At 34.5% G+C, this 21,297-nt stretch overlaps 1 protein-coding gene across 5 annotated transcripts in view; it reads left to right on the top strand.

Moving 5' to 3' along the window:
• Positions 1-21,297, top strand: part of DACH2 (dachshund family transcription factor 2) — a 675,689-nt gene that overhangs the window by 270,842 nt on the left and 383,550 nt on the right. For all 5 annotated transcript variants that reach the window (XM_074323712.1, XM_074323713.1, XM_074323714.1 and 2 more), the window contains one exon: positions 11,844-11,956. In XM_074323712.1, coding sequence (XP_074179813.1) covers positions 11,844-11,956 — 113 coding nt within the window. The remainder of the gene's footprint in view (positions 1-11,843; positions 11,957-21,297) is intronic.

Raw genomic sequence — 21,297 nt, forward strand, 5'->3', positions numbered from 1 at the left:
GATTCTATTTACATTTAATTTCTTGCAATATGCAGATTGGGACAAACTACTCACTTTACCGTGATGCTGAGATAAATTTCATTTATATTTTTATAATGCCTAAACGGACGAAAGTGCTGTATACATACACGAAATGCCTTCCTGACCTGAAGATGGCAGGAGGGTTAGAGTAGAGTCGTCACCAGCTCCTTTGTGAGGCAGATATTTCATTTCTCTCAGTACACCACATTGATGGGGGCAAATTTCCCATTGTTTAAGAACTTTATTCCATGGTTTTGACCTTGATAAATATTTTATCTCAAAAAGAGAAACAGTCAACAGGTTTTTACTACTTAGAGCAGGCTTTAAATTGTATTGAGCAATTATGAAATGAGTGTGTGCTAGTTGAATTTATCTTAGAAAAAGCTATCAGTGATGAAACATTATTTATTTTCGGATATAAAGGTTTATTTCTGTCTCTATCTTCCTGCCTTGAGGGGTTGTTTTTAACAGCATATTTGGTATTGTCTAGCCTGCTGTGCAGAAAATAGCATTCTCTCAAAGCAGAAAATAAGTAACCCCCAGAAAGAGAAAGTTCAAAGACAATGAACACGTACACTGTAAGATCCTGTCACAGATAGTATGTTTAGTACAATAATTATAATAATATTAATATAAGAGTAATGGGCTGGGAAAGGCATGAAAAACAAAAGCAAAAACACACAGAATAAATACAGACTCTGATTTCTCATTTACAAATACAATTCCTTCATGTCAACTTTGAAACTACTTTATTTTAATTAAAATTCATTGGGGGTGACAATGGTTAGTAAAACTACATAGGTTTCAAGTGTACAGTTCTGTAATACATCATCTATATATCACATTATGGAAATAATTTTAATGTTTTTTATGCCCGCTCTCTCCCTATATTTGGGGGTACATTTTGTTTTAAAGATGCTCACACATTGGTTGTTTCTTTTCTTGCACATTATTTTATTATGGAAGATTTTGGAGAGTGGAGTTTCTGATTCCTGAAAATTCCTTGAATCAAATCATCTTGGTACCCATTTAGCAGATGATGAAACTGAAGAGAGATTGAGTTTCTCAGGGTTACAAACTGAATTGATGGCACAGATAAATTCAATCTTAGTTTCTGAGTTGGCAGTCTATTGCTGGCCTGTTGAATTGTGCTGCCTCGTGGAAACCATAATTTAGGAAGAAAAATGACTTTTTATAAAAGTGTGTTGATCTGTATCTAGGCTGTGGCATCTCAAGTTTTACTTGTGATGTTTGAATCTACCCAAATTTACCTGAGTTCAAAATGAAAGTGATGGAGGGCAGGGAACCATATGAGACAATCCAGTTGTTTAGAAGCATGTCCACTGCCATGGCAGTCTCACAGGTCTTCATGCTCATTTACTAAAGTCTACCAACTTATCCATGATTATGCCGTAATCAGTGACAAAAATTTTTTAATTTGGTTCTTGATTTACGTGTCAACTGCTATGATCTGTTCTGAAAATTGTTTTTGTTATTTAAAAAGCAGGAAAGAGATGTGGGACAGCTTTTTTCCCCCTTGGTGGCGGGGGATACCTAAGAAATGTTTTCCTGTCAAAGTAAGAAATGGGGAAGGGAAAATGTGAAAGAAATCTGTGTATAAACATGTAGTACATGTTACTGTAAGAAAATCAGTATTTCAAAATTGAAATGTAAAGTTTGAACTCTTGAATTCTACCTTAGAAGTTAGGACTTCTCAAGATGTAAATTAAGTATGTACTAGGAAATGTTTGGGAGAGCTTTCCTGTTAAAATTGTGTTAAAATACATGTAACATAAAATGTACCATCTTAACCATTTGATTGATTAATTATTTTTTTAAGATTGTAAAATACATATAACATAAAATTACCATCTACAACATTTATAAGTGTACAGTTCAGCAGTGTTAACTATATTCATGTGGTTATGCAACAGATCTCCAGAACTTATTTATCTGGCAAAACTGAAATTATACCCATTGAATAACTAACGCTCCATTTCACCTCTGCCCAGCCCCTGGCAAACACATTCCCACTTTCTGTTTCTATGAGTTTAACTACTCTAAATACCTCATATAAATGTAATCATATAGTATTTGTCTTTTTGTGATTGCCTTATTTCATTTAGCGTGGCATCAAGGTTCATCCAGGTTGTAGTATGTGTCAGAATTTCCTACCTTTTAAGTTGTACAGCACTTTTAAATGTTCAAAGTAGTCTATATATATATATATATATATATATATATATATATATAATAAACACACATACATACATACATATATATGTATGTGTGTATATATATATATACACATATACATACACACATATACACACATACATACATATTTTACATATATGTATTATGTGTGTGTATGTGTGTGTGTGTGTATATATATATTCTACACAGAGTTATCAGGTGAAGAAAATGCTATGGTATTATATACACATTTTGCCCCTTTTGGGTATTTTCCACAGAAGCAATCCAGCCACCTAACTTAAAAGATAAGCTAAAATAGACAGATGAGGAAGTTGAAATGATGAGACAGATGTATATGCCTTGAAGTTAATGAATTATGTGCATTTGACCACAAATACAGCTTAGATCTAACAATCAGAGTCATAGATTATTTCATTTACATCTCTAATCTGAAAGTGAGAAAACATGTCTAGAATACTTACATGATTTGCCTGAGGTCACACAGCTCAACAGTGGCAAAAGTGCTATGCTAGTTTTCTGTTGTTGTGCAACCAATGGCTTCAAATTTAGCAACTTAAAACAACACCCATTTGCTGTCTCACACTTCTGTTTGTCAGAAGTATGGAAGGGCTTGGTTGGGTTCCCAGGGTCTTTCAAGGCTGAAATCAAGGTTTTAGGCTGGGCTTCTTTCTGGAAGCTCTGGGGCAGAATCTGCTCACAAGTTCATTGAAGTTGTTGGCAGAATCTAGTTCATTTCAATTGCAGGACTAGTGTGCCTGTTGCCTTGCTGGCTGCTAGCCGAGGGCTGTTCTTGGCTTCTACAATCCACCTACATTCCTTGACACGTGACCCCCTCCAACTTCAAACCAGCAATGGTACATTCTTTGATTTTCTTTCTGTTTTTAAAGGGTTTGTGGGATTATATTAGATCCACCTAAGTAATTTCCTTGTGTTTTGTTCACTCAGAGTCAACTGATTGGTTACCTTAAGCACGTCAGCAAATGGGATTTTGCCATGAAATATAGCATAATGTCAAGCATAATGTCTCATCATATTCAAAGTTCTAGCAATTAGAGCTGGAAATCTTCGGATGAAGGAGAACTTTGGAATTCTACCTACCACACTGGAATTAACCCTTTTGCCATGATGGTCGGATATATCCAAATGAATATATATGAAATTTTTATACATAAAAATGTCATTTATAGACAAAGCAGCTCAAATTGTTATTATTAAATGCATAAAATAGTCAGAATATCAACTTTTTGTGTTTTTTTGTGGATTTCTGACACATTTTATGCTAAGCAAAATAAGTCAGACACAAAAAGTCGAGAACCATATGATTTCACTGATATATGGTATATAAATATGTAAACAACAAAGGAACAAGACAAATGAAGAAACAAAAACTCATAGACACAGACAATAGTTTAGTTGTTACCAGAGGGTAAGGGGGGTGGAGGGTGGGAGATGAGGGTAAGGGGGATCAAATATATGGTGATGGAAGGAGAACTGACTCTGGGTGATGAACACACAAGGTGATATATAGATGATGTATTACAGAATTGTACAGCTGAAACCTATGTAATTTTACTAACAATTGTAACCCCAATAAACTTGAATTTAAAAAAAATAACTTGAAATCAAATAACAGAGTGAAAGAGTTAAGACTCAGGTTTTACTCCTAGTGCTTTCCACTGCACCACACTGAATAACATCTAAGGTTGTTTAAAGTACTTTTATTTTAATATGATTTGCTAATAATTGTCCACGTAGAACAAAATTTTTAAAAGATTTTATATCAGCAAGGAAACTGGCTTCTGTATTTATTAATTGAATGTGTGCTTTCAGGCTGTATCCCTAACCGTATAGACTAACACAGCTTGTGATCGGTTTCTCAAGGTCTTGCTCAACTCCCTAAGCTCTCCTGAGTTGTGATATTAACACCATACTTCTGCATTTTCTGATTGACATTCAAACTTGAAATGTTAACTATTGAGATAATCATGGGATTATACACATACTGCCAATTACCAATGAGACTTCATTGGCCAGACATGAAAAACAATATTTTGGCTAGTTATTAAATAACAGGCTCCCTAATGGTGGTACTAAAGTGCCCTTTGTGATAAAGAAAGCCTGTATGATGATACAAAGTAAGAGGCATTTCAGAAAAGCAGCAGCAGTTACAGTAGGTTATACTTCAGTGTTCCCAAGGCAGTGGAGCTTAACAAAACATTTCCCTGGTAACATTCATTTAACAATGTTTCACAATGAAAGCCTTCTAGGGTCAAATACTGTGCGTAGCAGATAGTGAATCAACTGGTCCAGCTGAAGTAGAAGACTCATTTAAGAAGTAATTGGAATTTGTCTTTCTCTGTCTGACTTATTTCACTTATCATAATACCTTCTAGGTCCATCCATGTTGTCACAGATGGTAAGATTTCATTCTTTTTTATGACTGAGTAATATTCCATTGCATACATGTACCATATCTTCTTTGTACAGTCGTCTATCAATGAACACAAAGGTTGCCTCCATATCTTGTGTATTGTAAATAGTGCTGCAATGAACATAAGGATCCTTACGTTTTTTCGAATTAGTGTTTTGGATAAAAACCCGAAGGGAGATTGCTGGGACATATGGTAGTTTTGTTTTCCATAGTGGCTGCACCAATTTGCAATCCCACCAACAGTGCATGAGGGTTCCCTTTTCTCCACATCCTCACCAACACGCAATGTTGATTTTTTGATGATGACCATTCTGACAGATTATATCTCATTGTGGTTTTAATTTGCATTTTTCTAATGATTAGTGATGTTGAGCATCTTTTCACACGTCTGTTGGCCCTCTGTATGTCCTCTGCGGAGAAATGTCTATTCAAGTCCTCTGCCCATTTTTCAATCAGATTCTTTGTCTTTTCAGTGTTAAGTTGTATGAGTTCTTTATAAATTTTATACATTAACCCCTTATGGGTTGTATCATTGGGGAGTATCTTCTCCCATTCAGTAGGATGTCTTTTTATTTTGTTGATGGTTTCCTTTGCTGTGCAAAAACATTTTTAGTTTGATGTAGTCCCATTTGTTTATTTTTTCTTTTGTTTCTCTTGCCCGAGGAAACCATATGGTTTCATTTATACATGGAATCTAAAAAATAAGCAAACAAACAAAAACAGAAACAAACTCATAGATACAGAGAACAAAATTATGGATGCCAGGTAAGAGGGGTTTTAAGGTCTTGGTGAAAAGGTGAAGGAAGGAACTAAGAAGTACAAATTGACAGTTATAAAATAGTCACAGTGATGTAAAGTACAGCATAGGGAATACAGTCAATAATATTGTGATAAGTATGTATGGTGCTAGGTGGGTGCTAGACTTATCAAGGGATCCCTTCATGAATTATATAAGTGTCTAACCACTATGATGTACATATGAAACTAATATAATATTGAATGCCAACCTAGTGAAAAATTAAAAAAAATTAAAAAGTAATTGTAGAAAAGGGAAGAAATAAATATTGAGGCAGATCACTAGAGAAAGGCATTTAGATTTATTTTTGTATGCATTCAGGAATATTGAATATTCTAGGGCAAAAGATGACATAACTAAAGGGATGTTTCACCAAAATTCATAGCACGGTTTCTGTAGAATGGACTGGAACAATGAAGCAACCTGTTTAAAATAACCTCGGTGTGAAGTGATGAGGGCCTGAATTAGGATGTTAGAAATAGGAACGGAAAAAGAGGGAAATTGACAACACATATTACAATGGAACAAAAGCATTACAGACTGAAAATGAAGGGAGAAGATGAGGGAGAATCAAAATTATCCTCTAGTTTATAGTTTTGGTAACCAAGAACTTTTGCACAGTGATATACTGCTTGAATTCAAGAATGCCTTTATTATAAGAACATGTGTCTGACAGTGATATGATATACCTTAGAAGGGGGAATGTTTAATTTGATTTACTCTAAGATTTACTAAGGTGCATCCATTCTGCTGATGTTAATAGGAATTACACAAGCAGAACAAAAACAGGCTGCTAAGAATTCAAGCTATACATCAGTACTTCTGTTATAACAATCTTTGTTAATTATACTAAGAACCGTATTAAAATTCAGTCAGTTTATGACAAAAGTAAACTTATTTAAAGGTGCTAACACCAGGCCTAGAGCACATTTAACTTACATAGGGGGCAGTCAAGTAAATGAAGTATAAATTAGCTTCACAGTTATACTTTCTAGCAAGTGAGTAGTCAATGCTTAAATTGTTTATTACATCAGATTTCTTTTTCATTGAAGGAAAAACAGAAATTCGGTGTTAGCAAGGGAATTGAACATCACAATTTAAAATAACAGCTATAAATAATTCAATTTATTGCAATTATAATATTAATGCATAAACCTGAATTGTTCTCCATGATCCTTGACGTTGTAGTGCATGACCCATTAACTAGTGGAGGTTTTCCTTCATCCCCTGAACACCCTTATGTTAAAGATAATTTCCTTAACTTTCCTAACTCTAATGGTGTTGATGCTTTTAATATATCCACATTTAAGTTTTGGATATGCCTATTAGAACTGAAAAAAGGAGTAAATGGTAATGGAATATATATGACCTTGCCTCTGGTGTGTTTTTTGTTCCTTGTATTGATAGTGCCTAGAAACATGATGAACCACATTTTAAGTTCCCATGAACCAAGGGCTGATTGACGCCCAGTTTAACATAAGCACCATTTTATGAGAGTTACCATAGTGACCAGGTTCCAGTTATCAGCTTGAACAATTTCATATATGATTAATGTTAATTGCTCATTTTGCATGGATGCCTTTTTCCCAGTTGCTGAATTGGTTGCTGCTGCCTTTGATCTGTTTAGGAATACAATCCAGTGCAATAGTTAGAAAAGTGATCAGTTTGCCAACACTGAGAGAAGATGGATTCAGGTTGCTGTGAGGTCAGAGTTTGTTTCTCTTCATAAACACTAAAAGGTCAGGTAGAGTTTAACTACCATTGGCCTCCTTGAAATGTAATAAATGTCAGACCTAAGAGATTATTATTAATCCACAATGCAATTAAAAGTCTTACTGTTCTGGCAAAAAACGAAAAAAAGATTCTTATTTAACAAACACATTGAAAGTCAAAGTAGCACTTTCACAGTCAGGTAAACAATACCTTCAAAGCTAATATTATTTGTGGTTTTCATGGCTTCTAATGTAAGCAAGGAAGAGACACATTCAGGGACTATCCCAGGGGATTTTAAATATCAGTAATAGCTCTGAAAAGTAAACCCCAGGTCATTGTTAACAGCTCCCACTTCAGGAATCCAACTGCAGTAGTCTTTACAAGTTGCTGCTCATACCACCTTTAACTGCCATTATATCTTTAGCAATTTGCTCAGTTTGTCCCAGACTGTTACAAGTGTTTCTTTAAAGAATAGTAAGCCAAACTTTCATTGAAGAGGACATGACTTGTGATTCCTCACTAAATCATGTGTGACCATATGATTTATATTAAATATCTTGAAGGCTCATGACATGACTAATGAATGTATTAACAAGACTTTTTTCTTTGAAACAAAAAAATCACGTCTTTACTAAGTTGCTTATGATTCATATACAAATAGATGACATGAAATTAAAATAATTCCAATAGTGAAAATTCATAATCTTAATGAGCAAAGTAGCAGCTACTTTGTCTATTACAACTTCAAATAAATATTTCATAAAATGTGTCATATCTTGTTGATACCAGAAGACCTATTGAATTTCCCTCTTAGGGAAATGCTAGCTCTACAAAGTGTATAAACTGCAGGGTAACATTGATGGTAATTCACTTCAACTGCAGAAATATGAAATACTGTTGACATATATTTCAAGTTGGGTTATTCTTTAGTCTCAGGAGTTATTATTTCATTGCTTTTAATGAAGTTTACAGAATAAAAGGTAAACTACATATCAAGATAAATTATGTTGAAGGATGACCTGGACCTAGAAAAAAAATCATGATTCTTTGGAATCATGTCTCTCCAAACCACCTATAAATGTTACACCCAATGTTGATTCTATAAAGCTGAAATCTCTCAAAGATTTAGCTGAACTATTTAATGAAAGTTTTGATATTTCATGGGGTTATTTGCCATGTACTTTAACAACTTTCATTTGTGGTGTCCATGCCTGATACATCCACTGAGCCATTTGGATGGGAACTTAAAAAAAAAAAAAAGTTCCATTTTGTTTTGCAGAGTACAAATAACCTTGTAATTAAACTGAAAACAAATAATTGCCAACAAGTAATTATCATTCAATTAACGAGTAATTACGTGGTTTGTTTTGTACCCTGTAAAATAAAGCATTACTGAAATCAGTAAGGCAATCAATATTTTAGCAGAAACAGGATGCTGCAATGATGGACCTTTCAACCTATGCTGATTAAATTGTCATCCAAATAACAGTTTCCTAGTTAAATCACCACATGTTTATTTGTCTTGATTAATATGTAAATATCTGCCTGATGCTAATAAAGCTCTTAGAAGTATGGCAGGATCATCTATCAAGAATGATCTTTACCAACTTTCTGCAGAGTCCTCTATAAGTCTTTCATCATGTTATCAGCCTTGTGTTCTTTGAAAGAAAATGCAGAAAATTTAGTGCTAGGAGTATCTTACTATAAAGGATTATTAGGTCTAGGTCTAAAAGTAAAAATAAAGCAATCTTACTTTAGTGTGGAGTGCTATTGATTATAAAGCACTTTCACAAGCCTGATTTTAATTAATTTAGTCTAGGGGCCCAAGTCTTCTTCCCAAGAGTAGGCATCTGAATGTGATTTTTGCTCTCTGATAAATTTAAGCAAGTTTGGAAGTAGATATCATATAATCATACTCACTAAAGAGTTAATCATAAATTTTAAATGAAAGGTCAAACACATATCTTTATCACTAGACCGTAAGCTCCTCAAAGTCAGAAGCTGTTCTAGGTTCTCACAGTATATCAAAGAACAAACAGACCAAAACCCTTGACCTTGTCAAGCTTACATTTTAACCTTTGTGACCCTGATACCTAGTTCCAGTTCCAGACATACACTGAAGAGCATGTTTGTGTACTGGATGATTGAATAAATGACACTGTCACTGCACATGTATAACTCCAGGGACTTTTAGTCCTTGAGAAGCTTGTGAAGCTTGTGGGGCTTCTCAGACATAAGACAGTGGCATCTACCCTTCTTTAACCACAGTCACATTTGAATGGATCATATTTTGAAGGTTCTATAATTGCTGTAAAGTCTAAGACTTAAAAATGATTAACTGATGATTAAATGATGCAACTGGCTTGCAATTCATGTGGTCAAGGAGAACTGAGCAATCTAGGGAATATTTGGAAATTGTAACAACTGTGGAATAATATTTCCTGTCATTATGAATGAACTGACTTAACCATTTACCAGACCCTACTGTGTGCTAGACACCATGCAAATTGCTCAAGATATAGTGACAAACAAAACCAGACATATGTGCTGCCTTCATGGAGCTTACATTCTAGATGGGGAGACTCAAAATTAATCCTGCCAACATCATAAAATTTATAAACTGAAAAGAATGGTAGGATGGAGAATATGGTCCTTTGGTTTATGGCATATGTAGTAAATGCTACCAAGCCATTTGTGACATAAGCCATGACTTCTCCAATATAAATCTGATGGTTAGAAATTTGATCAATTTTTTCAAACCTTGGAGTTTAAGGTAGAACCACCAGACTAAGAGGCCTCTAATGCCTCCCAAGCCTGAGCCAGTTTATTGGAAAAGAGCTACTTTTAATTGTGAGATTGACCAAGATATTTGGCACAGAACTAGTTAAACCGTATGGCTTTCAAAGTTCATGGTCAACAGCTGGCTCATCATATGGAAGTAGAGGGAGCATCAGTAGAGGGATCTGTCTGAAACTGATCATGAGCATGAAGACAACACTGAAATGTTTACATTGGAAGTGTACAAAGAGTAATCAGGTAGACCTGAATAAAGTTAGTAGGCTTGAGTCCTGACAAATGGAAAGAAAAGACCCAAAGAAGCACTTAAAAAGCAGAGATTTGGTGAAGATTATTCAACAAGATAACATGCCTTCTTCTAATAACTGGATATACCCTGATGAATATTGTTCAGTGATCTTGGGATCCTTTAGGGCATTTGAAATAAATAGCATATTTCTCTTATCACTATACCTTAAAAGAGTTAGGAAGCCATAAAACAAGATAAGGATAAACAGGATAACAACACTAAATTAAATAGAATAAATTATGGTTCAGAGTCAAGTAGAAAGAGGGAGAGGAGAGTCAGTTTATAAAACTGAAACATTGAATGAGGAAAACAGAATCTTTTGTGCTAGCCTGATATACAATATTGATGTACAATGAAGGAAAGTAACACCAGCGGTATGTGAAAAATGAGCTGGGTAATGGTACCTCTGTGTAAGGTTGCTAGAAGTTGTCTTCATATAAAAGCAGAGTTTGTCTTACATTGATGGAGCACTTTACTACTGCAAAGTTGATAGAGTGAGGTTTAACTTAAATTTCTTTGAGAAGCTAAAGTCATTTTTGGAAATGTTCCCTATCTGAACCTCATACATTTTTGTGGCTTGGGTTATTTAATAGTATTTTGTCAAAAGCCCTATTATTCTGCTTTGTAAACTGTATTTCTACCAAAAACCAACAGCAGTATCTTAGGCAACATTAGAAAGTCGTATTTGAAATATATTGGGTGACTAGAGAATGACTTGATCCTAATGTGCGATGACTTATGCGCCTCCTTATTGTGGTGACAGCTTCCAAATGATATATTCAGTACACTGACTGTATTAGGGTACAAGATGGAGGCCAGATACTGGCTTTCTATTTCATTATTTTATGGCTTTCTATTTCATTATTTCACATTTGCAACTGAACTGTTCACACTAGGGTGAAGAATGTGCAAATGGAATGGGTTAGGTTAATGTTATAAGTTTAGCCTCAACTCATCAGTTAAAAACACCAATCAATCTGTGAGAAAAGACAGCCTAGATTGCAAAGGTGGCAGGTTTGTTAGTACAGCCACTTCAAGAGTGTGCACTGCTGGTTAGACAGCCTGGTTTTAAAAAATAGGGAGGAAAAATCCTACTGAGGGAGAGGGGTCCTTTGTTCCTTGTGGGCTCTCTGCAGCTGTAGAAATGCTAATAAACATCAGCTCTTATTCTACATCTCTCAGCTCTTTACCCCTCACCTCTGGCATGCTGGGCAGAGACTTAATTACTTCATATTTTATACAATTTTAATTCTGTGAGTCACTATCTCAGATTTCAGTAGCATGTGTTAATACTAGGGATCAAGTGAGGGGTAACTGTGGGTTCCTCACAACAGGTAAGTTTCATTGCAAAGTGCTGGTTTATAAATGGAATCTAAACTAAAAATTGATCTTTTATGGTTTTAATGTTTGCCATAACTATGTTGGGAAATTTAGTGGGAAGGAAAATACTGGTCTTTTAGTAATCAGTGAAACTACAGTTAATTAAATACAGGCAATTAAAGAAGATTTAGAAGGTGAATGTAGCAAGTGATATTTCCAAAAATCTTTAACCTGATATTTGTTTGTCTGTTTTTCAACAGTTCAAGGCCTGGCAGGCCTCCTAAACGTTCTTTGGGAGTGTTGCAGGATAATGCTCGCCTTCTGCCCCACTCAGTCCCAGGCCTCTTATCACCAGGACTTATCACTCCGACAGGTAATAAAATCCATCCAATGATCACCCTTGTCTCCTCATACTGTCCAGCATTTGAAATAAACTAATATTGATCAAATTGCCTTGTCCTTCAGAGCTTTTCAAGCTCTACTAGAGGTTACATTATTGAATTTTTTGAGTATTCATGAAAAGAGTTTTGGTACTCCAGTGACTCAAATCAAATACACATGACTTTTTTTTTTTTAACTTAATTCTCATTTTGATGCAGGAAATCCCTTTCAAGGCCTTATTTTGTGTATGTATGCTTTTGTGTGTTGGGGGCAGGGATGGGGGTGCACTGGCCAAACTAGCATTGTCTGAAAGCCTCCTATAGGATGCATCACACCTGCTTCCTTATACTTAGTAATATTCTTCTTGTTTTCAAGGGTTCTGGGCACCTGTGTACCTGTACAAGTTATTACTCTAGGTTAAAAGTAGAAAAATGATGCATCTCTGGTAGAGAAACCTTATGATTAGAAAAGAAAAAAAGTGCAAGTGGTCAGTCTTAAATCATAATCCATTTTTTTATTGAACACTGTGATAAACAGTGCTCCCCTAAAAATACCAGTCTCATAAATTAGTATTGAACTTTTTGGACTCAAAATAAAACAACCTAAAAGTGCACAAAACACTTAAAATAAGCTTAACATTTCTCTCATTGGACCTTTAAAAATCATTCAAGCTATTACATGGTAGAAAATGAATTCAATGACAATGAGATCTTTATAAATTCAGTGAGGCAAAAATTTGTAAAGCACCTACTGTATTTTGGGTATTAGTCCTATAGGTAATGCATCATTATGTGAGTAGCAGTCCTTGTCACAGTAAAATTGGGGAAAATTAGGGAGAAGGACATGTAAACTAATAATTGCATTAAAGTGTGATACAGACTATAATACAAGTACATACATACAAGGTAATATAAGATCACAGAGATAGGAGCCACTACCTTAATTTGGTAAGTTGGTTAATGCTCAGAGAGATAGAATCTTCAGAACTATGTCTTATAGGCTGAGTGTTGGACAAATGCAGAATCGGGGAAAACGTTCAAGGCAGAGAGAAAAATATAGACAAATATGCACTGATGACAAATAGCCTAGTGTGCTAGGGGCAATGACAGTTAGGTTGCAGAGATTTGAGGTCGGAGACTCCTAGATGATATGGTTAGAATAGAAAGGGTGGAAAAAGATAGCTTGTGAAGCTAGTTTTTTTTATTTAACATGTTTTGTAGTTTGTGGTTTTCCCTATAGACCAGTGGTTTTCAAAGTATCTTTTAAGGACATTCTTTACTGGCTGACATGGACTTGGGGAAATACTTCCAGGTTCCCCACTTCTGCCTCAGTTAGACTTTTACATATTGTAATTGACATATGATTTATAAAAAACTGCTGTAGGTAAAAGGAACAACATCTAAGTAACTGAATAAATGTTCTAAAAACAATTGCTGTGGAAGGTAAATAGCAGTGAAGGGAAGGAGGGTCGGTTGCTCCAGTTCAAGGGAGAAATACTGAGGACCTGAGTTAAGGAAAATTCAGTAGAGTGGAAAAAAATTCAGAGAAGTTTAGTAATTTGCATTAATCACACTTGACAATTGATCAAAATAGAGGGTGAAAAGATGAAGTCTTGGATGATTCATATCTAACCTGGATGACAAGCTGGATGATGGTTTCATTATCTAAGATGGAGAACTTAGGAAGAGACTCAGGCTTTGAGGTTAGATAATGATTTTTATAAACTTTAGGTATGTATAAGCAAATTCTAATACAAGAAGAAAGGAGCTCTGTGTATATAAATTAATATGGAGGGAGTAGCAGTGCCTGGAATATATCTTGGTATTGAATAAACGATAATCTATTTTTTGACTTCTAAAATATATTGACAGAGCCTAGAAATTGTACCTTGTAAATAATTAGGTCAGTGTCCAGATTTTGTCGGAGTGTTTACATTAAAGAAAAAAAAAGGATTTGAAAATTGCCTTGAAGCTAATGTACTCTTGAGTAAACTTTAGTACCTTAACTGTTGAGGAAAACCTGTAATGTATGTTAAGTTCTTATTATATACCAGGCATGGGTGCTAAGTGTTTTGTATACACTTCATTTAATATTCATAGTAGTTTTACGATATTGTAAACAATTTATGGCTCAGTGAGTTTAATTTTGTAGGGTCACAAAGCAATTGAGTAGCAGAACTGGATTTCAAACCCAGGTCTTTTAAACTCCAGAGCCCATAACTCTTTCCTGATCATGATGGTGTCTTATAGTGCATGTGAAAATCCATTGTGAAGTTTTCATCTCCTCCTACTTTACTTGGTATATGAGTTCTGACAATTAGGTTAGTGGACTTGTTGCAATAATGTTGCTAACCTTTTTTGATATCAGAAGGATTATTCATTATGAATTGGTACCAACTGGACAGTTAACCAAGTTTACTATTTGGAAGTGCTGAAAAGGCTGCGTAAACTTTTCACCAACAATTCATGGCTCTTACATCACGACAATGTACCAGCTACACAGCACTGTCTGTGAGGGAGTTTTTATGCAGTAAACAAATAACTGTTGTGGAACACCCTCCCTACTCACCTGATCTGGCCCCCAATGACTTCTTTCTTTACTCAAAGATAAAGGAAATATTGAAAGGAAGACATTTTGATGACATTCAGGACATCAAGGGTAATATGATAACAGCTCTGACGGCCATTCCAGAAAGAGTTCCCAAATTGCTTTGAAGGGTGGACTAGGTGCTGATGTCGGTGCATAGCTTCCCAAGGGGAGTACTTTGAAGGTGATCATAGTGATATTCAGCAATGAGGTATGTGGCACTTTTTCTAGGATGACTTTGCAAACTTAATTGGTAGACATCGTATATGCTTCACCCCCTACCAGATAATGGAGCCTCCTTCCTTGAATTACAGCCTTGGCCTTCCGTCCTACAACTTGGATTTACCACTGTGAGAGCCACCAAAGCAAAACTCCTTTTCTTTAACCCTTTGCTTGTGCCTAGAATGACATGATAGAGGTAGATAAGGCATTGAGTGGGGAAAGGCATGAGTACTTTTAAATGGCAGACAGTAGAAAAAAATGTTAAACAAGGGAAGGAGGAAGAATCTACACATATATACAGTAATTCCTCTCCTTAGTTTACATGAGGTTATTTTACATGACCAACAATATCCTACTCACTATAGTGAAATATAAGGAGAAAAAAGCTCTGTAAAACCAAGTAGAAATAATTCTGGGAATATGCATTATTTTGGATTAGACAAACTACTTCTCTCCTCCACTAGCTAAGACAGTTGAGATGGAATCAGTTATCCATTTAACTATCAGCAAGTTTAATATTTGACATTATACTTAATATGCATTACAAACTTGACTTTCATTAATTTATTTAAAATACTTTTGAAGAATTCAGTTGATATTTTTAATATAGTTTGCTACAGGTTAAGAATTATTTTTTTTCAAATGATTATTGAAATGTTTTAGAATACTTTTTAGTTTTAGGTCCCTATGTCTCAAAATATGTTTTGTAAAGAAAGCAATAGTTATACAGCTGTGTATAATTTTACATAATTACCGGTGAATCGGTTATTGAAAAGAGTCTACTGCTGCTTTCTGTTTCAATGTCATATGTGTAGAGAGGCCCCTTTGAACCCAGCTGAGTTTGCCTAAGTAATGGAACTTGTTCTATATTTGTTTATGTTATTTGAAAATGCGATCTAAAGGTAACAAAATAGAATGATAATGGTGTCTCTTTTCAGATACTGTGTGATGTTTTCGTATATCATTTTTGCCTTTAAGTTGTTGTTTACTCCCAAATAATTGTAAGCAAAAAATGCAAGTGAAAAGGTTTAGAAATTGATATGGTATCATCCTTAGATTAATTTAGGAAGAGTTCTCAATTTATTCATATAGCCTGAATGTGAATCTTTCAAAATGCAGAATATTTTTCAGGTATGCTACATTGTTTTATCTGCTTCTTATAAAGGTAATTCCTTTTAATTTCTATTTTAATATGATTTTATTTTCATTTTTGATTTGTATTTTTTATTTCAAAGGTGGGCATTTTCTTCTTGGTTACATTTCCCATGTATAATGAAACCGGATTCCTTCAAACTCCACTTATTCAGAATTTATGATAATTCATACAGTGGCTATGCTAACGTCTTGTATTAATAAAATATATTTTTTAGCAAATTAAAACTATAAACAAAATTGTGTGTGTGTGTGTGTGTGTGTGTGTATGTGTGAATGTCTGCATGAGTGTAGGGTCATTAAAATACTTAGGAGTTTTAAATATACTTAGGTATCTAAAAATTACTTTAGCAAGCTCTGTTTCCATATAAATAATCAACATACGAATTACTTATGATAGGTCTTTATTCATTAAGATAGGACTCACATTGTATCTTCTTGGTAATATTCTTTGCTATTTATTTAGCTATTATATCTATGTAACTATAGACCTAGATATAATATCTATATCTATCATCTATTTGTATCTGTAAAGACACATATGCATTCATTCTTTTCATTTAACATATATTTATTGAACATCTATTCTGCACCAAGCAGTATGAGGAAAATTACAACACATTAATATAAAAGTCATTTTGTGAGTAAGTTTTCCCAAATTCCATTCAGTTTTTTCCTTAGCAATTACAAAATTATGAAGTTTGACTGTGTTGTGTCTTCATATATTGAACTGCTGATATTCTCCTCTCATGTTTCTGTCTCTGTTCCTGTTGTACAATCCATATCTTAATTCTCTGATAACACACTAATCCATAATAATCCCATTTAATAGTATTTTCTGTAAAATCATTTGGGCTATAGGGGGAAAAAGAAGAGGGAATATCCTCCCTATCTTTCTCTGCAGCTCTGCAGAAATGCTACTATCCTTGGATCACACAAAAAGGATGGATTAGTCATGTGTGCCTTCGAATTTCCCAAAAGATGACTGCTCCCCTTTCCTCAGCTTATGAAGCACTTCAGAGACAGATGTGGAATTTGGCCTGAGAGCGATTTAAACTGACAGCTTACAAGGAAGTAATAGAGTGCTTCAGATGAAATTCCTATAGTGTTCATTCCTTAAAGGTAGCGATTCTTTAGCTGTTTTTTGTTTGTTTGTTTGTTTTATCGAACTCTATTATGGCAAAATATTTTTAGGAGTCTCAGCTGCAGTTCAAGTACCTGGGTAACTGAGCCCATGAAGATCCAATCCAGTAATAGTAGCTACAGCACTCAATTCAGGATTGGCAGAGCCATAAGTAGAATCCTGCCAAGACTTGGCAGTGTGATATCAACTTCATGATGTGATATAATGCCAATTAGTCTGATCACATCACTGGAATCAGTGTTCCTTTCTTTTCACGATGCATTTCATATTCTCAGTTAGTTTGGATGCTAAAAAGTGGTCATAAGGAAGACAGAAAGGTCCTAGGACTTTATTTTGTGAGTGTTAAAAGGAGAGCTCAATCTAGAAAATGCCAAATGAAGCTTTTTGATGGTTGACATAAAACATTTCTGTTTCTATGACTATTGTTGAATTTCCCAGTGAACAATATTGTAAAACGTGCTGCATGTCACACAAATGATAACTGCTCTTGTGTCGCTGAATATTCTTTCAGTTATTTCTTGCATGCTCAGGAAGAACCATTGCCCTAATAGGAGACAGAGGTTGAATTATTAATATTTTCTAACATAGAGCGGAGTTTAGACTTACATGTAATTACAGTTTCTCTACTAAATAAAAAGTTTAACTACATCAGTTTAATATCAAAAACTCCATTCATTATATTAGTTGAATCTGGGTTCCCAAATGCTCATTGCTGTGTTAATGTCTGTCAGTGCTTTTTTTTTTCTATAGGTATTATAAGTATTTTAACCTAAAAATGTCTCCACCCAATTTTTTTAGACTCCTGCCAATCATTTTTGTCTTGCATGGCTGGCTTATAAAGTAGAAGCCATGGCTTATTTCCAATGCAGGTGTGGGGGGGAAATTGGATTTTAAGCAAACCTCACAGGATGATGACAGTGATGATGATGATGATAATGTATATAGTGTTTTATACAGTACCCCCACATATTTAATGTGTGTTTAGGTGTATGCATTAGCTAAACTTTAAGTTTAAAAAGAATGATTTTCAAATGTTTACTTCTTTGATACTCTCAGCCATCCTGTCAGCTTAGCATTAATATTTCTGACTAACAGATGAAGAAAATGTTTTCAAGAAGTGAAATGATACCAGAGGGTGGGGGGAGAGGGTGGTAGAGAAGGGAAAAGGAGGTCAAATATATGGTGATGAAAGGAGAACTGACTCTGGATGGTGAGTACACAACGTGATATATAGATGATGTATTATAGAATTGTACACTTGAAACCTACCGTGTTTCCCCAAAAATATTTTATTATAATACTATTTATTTTTATTTATTTTTTATTATTATTTATATATGATATGATATTATATTTATATTTATTCATTTTTATATTATTTATTTATTGTTATATTATTTTACTATAATATAAGACCCGGTCTTAGATAATATATTATCTAAGACCGGGTCTTACGAAATATAATATATATTACATAAGACCTGGTCTTATACAAATGCTTGCTCCAAAAGACGCTTTAGAGCTGATGGTCCAGCTAGGTCTTATTCCTGGGGAAACACGGTATGTAATTTTACTAACCATTGTCACCCCAATAAATTTAATTAAAGAAAAAGAATTTAAATGATTTGCCCCAAATCTCAGAGACTAAGAGGTGGAGCCAGAATTTCAAAGCCCAGGTCTCTTGATCATTAATACCATATTTTTACAAATACATTGAACAACATCTTTCATGCAAAAACTTAGTATTGAAAATTTAGGCTATAAATCTTCAGGATCATATCAGAACTGCTTACGTTAAATGTGAGAGATAAGATATCTGGTATTTCAGTAAAAGGAAGTTTTTGGAATAATTCATGTAGTTGACTGTTGGTGATTATATACCATCAATAAAATAAAACGTTGCTATTTTCCTCTTTTCCTTGCCTGTTTTGATCATTCATATAGAAGTTTATAGTGAGGGGCAGATAGTACAATTAGATGTGGCTACATATTTTTTCCAAATTTAAAAACAATCTTCTGAATGATTACATCCTACTTTTCCTGTAGAGAAAGGTAGCAGTTATAAATTGTTCCTGGTGACAATTCTTGAGTGAATTACTTTGATATATATGACTAATGAATTAATATGATTAAGTTAATGAGAAATAGAAATGTTGCCAAGCTCCACTAGTCCAGCTGCAGTGCTGCTCCACATTTACAGTTCTAGCTTCCTCCTGTGTTGAGAGGATCACTGATGACTACACACTGTCATTGTGATAAATGATATATCCCACAGTGCCCTGCTTTCCATCTGGTCAATCCTCAAACCATCCCCAAATGAGAGATCTCATAAAAATCATACGCACTGGCCAAGTCTAGTGGATTATAGAAAGATGCATTTGCATCTCCAGGGCCCATCCCCCACCCCGGTTTTCCCCATGATATGGAATTTACATTACATGAAATACACAACTCTTCACTTACTACATGTGTCACTCATTCAGTGTCTGCTCCTTATGCTGGCTTGCTGTTTCCCAAGGGAGAAAGAGTACATGTAAATAGCACAATAAAACTTTCCATTGTATAATATGCCTGAGGAATCATAAGCTGCCTTATCACTTTTTTTGGAGGCAGTGGATGGCTGTATTGAAATGACACATTACATTAAAGCATGTAGTTAGTTTAATAAAAAACATTCTGTATAGTTATTTAAAAAAATACACTGAGTATCAATTGTTCAAGAAACCCTACAAAGAAAAATACATTTCCTACTATTTTGTATCAAAATGTCATAGCATCTATAGGCATCACCTTCGTGTTGTGACCAAAAATGAATAACAAAAATTAGCCTTAATACATAGTTCTCACATTTAAAAAATTCTGTAGATCATAAGACATCTTGCCTTTAATGTCAACCAAATGTTAGGGGTAGGAATTGGTTACTGTGGTGTTGGTGGTGGTAAAAACGCATTGAGATAACTTCTTTGATTCCCTTTGTGTGGTGTATGAATTCTGGATGATGTTTTGGACTAATTTTGTTCACATTTAATGTAGGAAAAATCCTGAGTTCTCAAAATGTCAAATTTTTTTTTATTGTACATTTGTACACATGCCTGAGTCAACATGGATATTGCACAAATATAGAACTAAAAATGTTATTAATGTATGCTTCCCCTCTCTGATCACTCATTTAATCCTTTTAATTGTCACCTGAAAGTGCCAGGTGAGAGGTTTTTTAAATCATTCTGCAAAATAAATCTGGGTTAATAAATCATGCAATATACTTCTTACATGATCATTAGAAATAAAATTTAGAATTCTCACTTTAAATGACAACATAAAAAGGGCCAGTTAAATTCGGGTTCAGTTTTTTCTCTGAATGCCCAAAAGTAACATTTTATTTCTTAGTAGTGTTACTTGTGTAACCCAAGGATCAACAGAGAACTATCTTTTTAATCATATAAAAGACCTTTGCCCCTTGCATCCTATGTGAAAGTACATGAAGTCACTTAAATTACTGTAATAAAAAAAACCCTGAAAACAACAAAATAACAAGTCAAAGGAAGAAACAAAAACTCATAGACACAGACAATAGTTTACTGGTTACCAGAGGGTAAGGGGGGAGGTGGGTGGTAGAAGAGGGTAAAGGGGATCCAATATATGGTGATGGAAAGAGAACTGACTCTGGGTAGTGAACACACAATGTGATATGTAGATGACGTATTACAGATTATACACCTGAAATCTGTGTAACTTCACTAATAATTGTCACCCCAATAAAATAATATAAAAAATAAAAATAAATAAATAAAATGGGCCATACTGATGGATATTAAATAGAAGCCAAAGTAAGGAGGGAGAATTTCTCATATAGGACTAACATTGGGTGAAAGAGGGCAATTGGTAATAATCAGTTGGTGGATAGAGGGTCATCATATGTAAATGTGGATTGCTACCTATGTTTCATTATTTGTAAAAGATTGAGAAAGGCCCTTGCTAAAAATACACTGTTAAAAAAATTTTTGTGGCACAACTGAACATATTCAAGTGTACGATTTGATGTTTTGACATATGTGCACACCAACGAAATCGTCACCACAATCAAGAGTAAGAATATCCATTTCCCTATACTTTCCTAGTGTCCCATCCGTTCTTTGCTGTCTTCCTCCCAGACAACTACAGACCTGTCTTCTGTCAGTATAGTTTATATTTTCTAAAGTTTTACTCGTATATGAAGGAAATGATAGAAT

The sequence above is a fragment of the Rhinolophus sinicus genome, chromosome X, assembly GCF_036562045.2.
Source record: "Rhinolophus sinicus isolate RSC01 chromosome X, ASM3656204v1, whole genome shotgun sequence".
In the NCBI taxonomy this organism is placed as follows: Eukaryota; Metazoa; Chordata; class Mammalia; order Chiroptera; family Rhinolophidae; genus Rhinolophus; species Rhinolophus sinicus.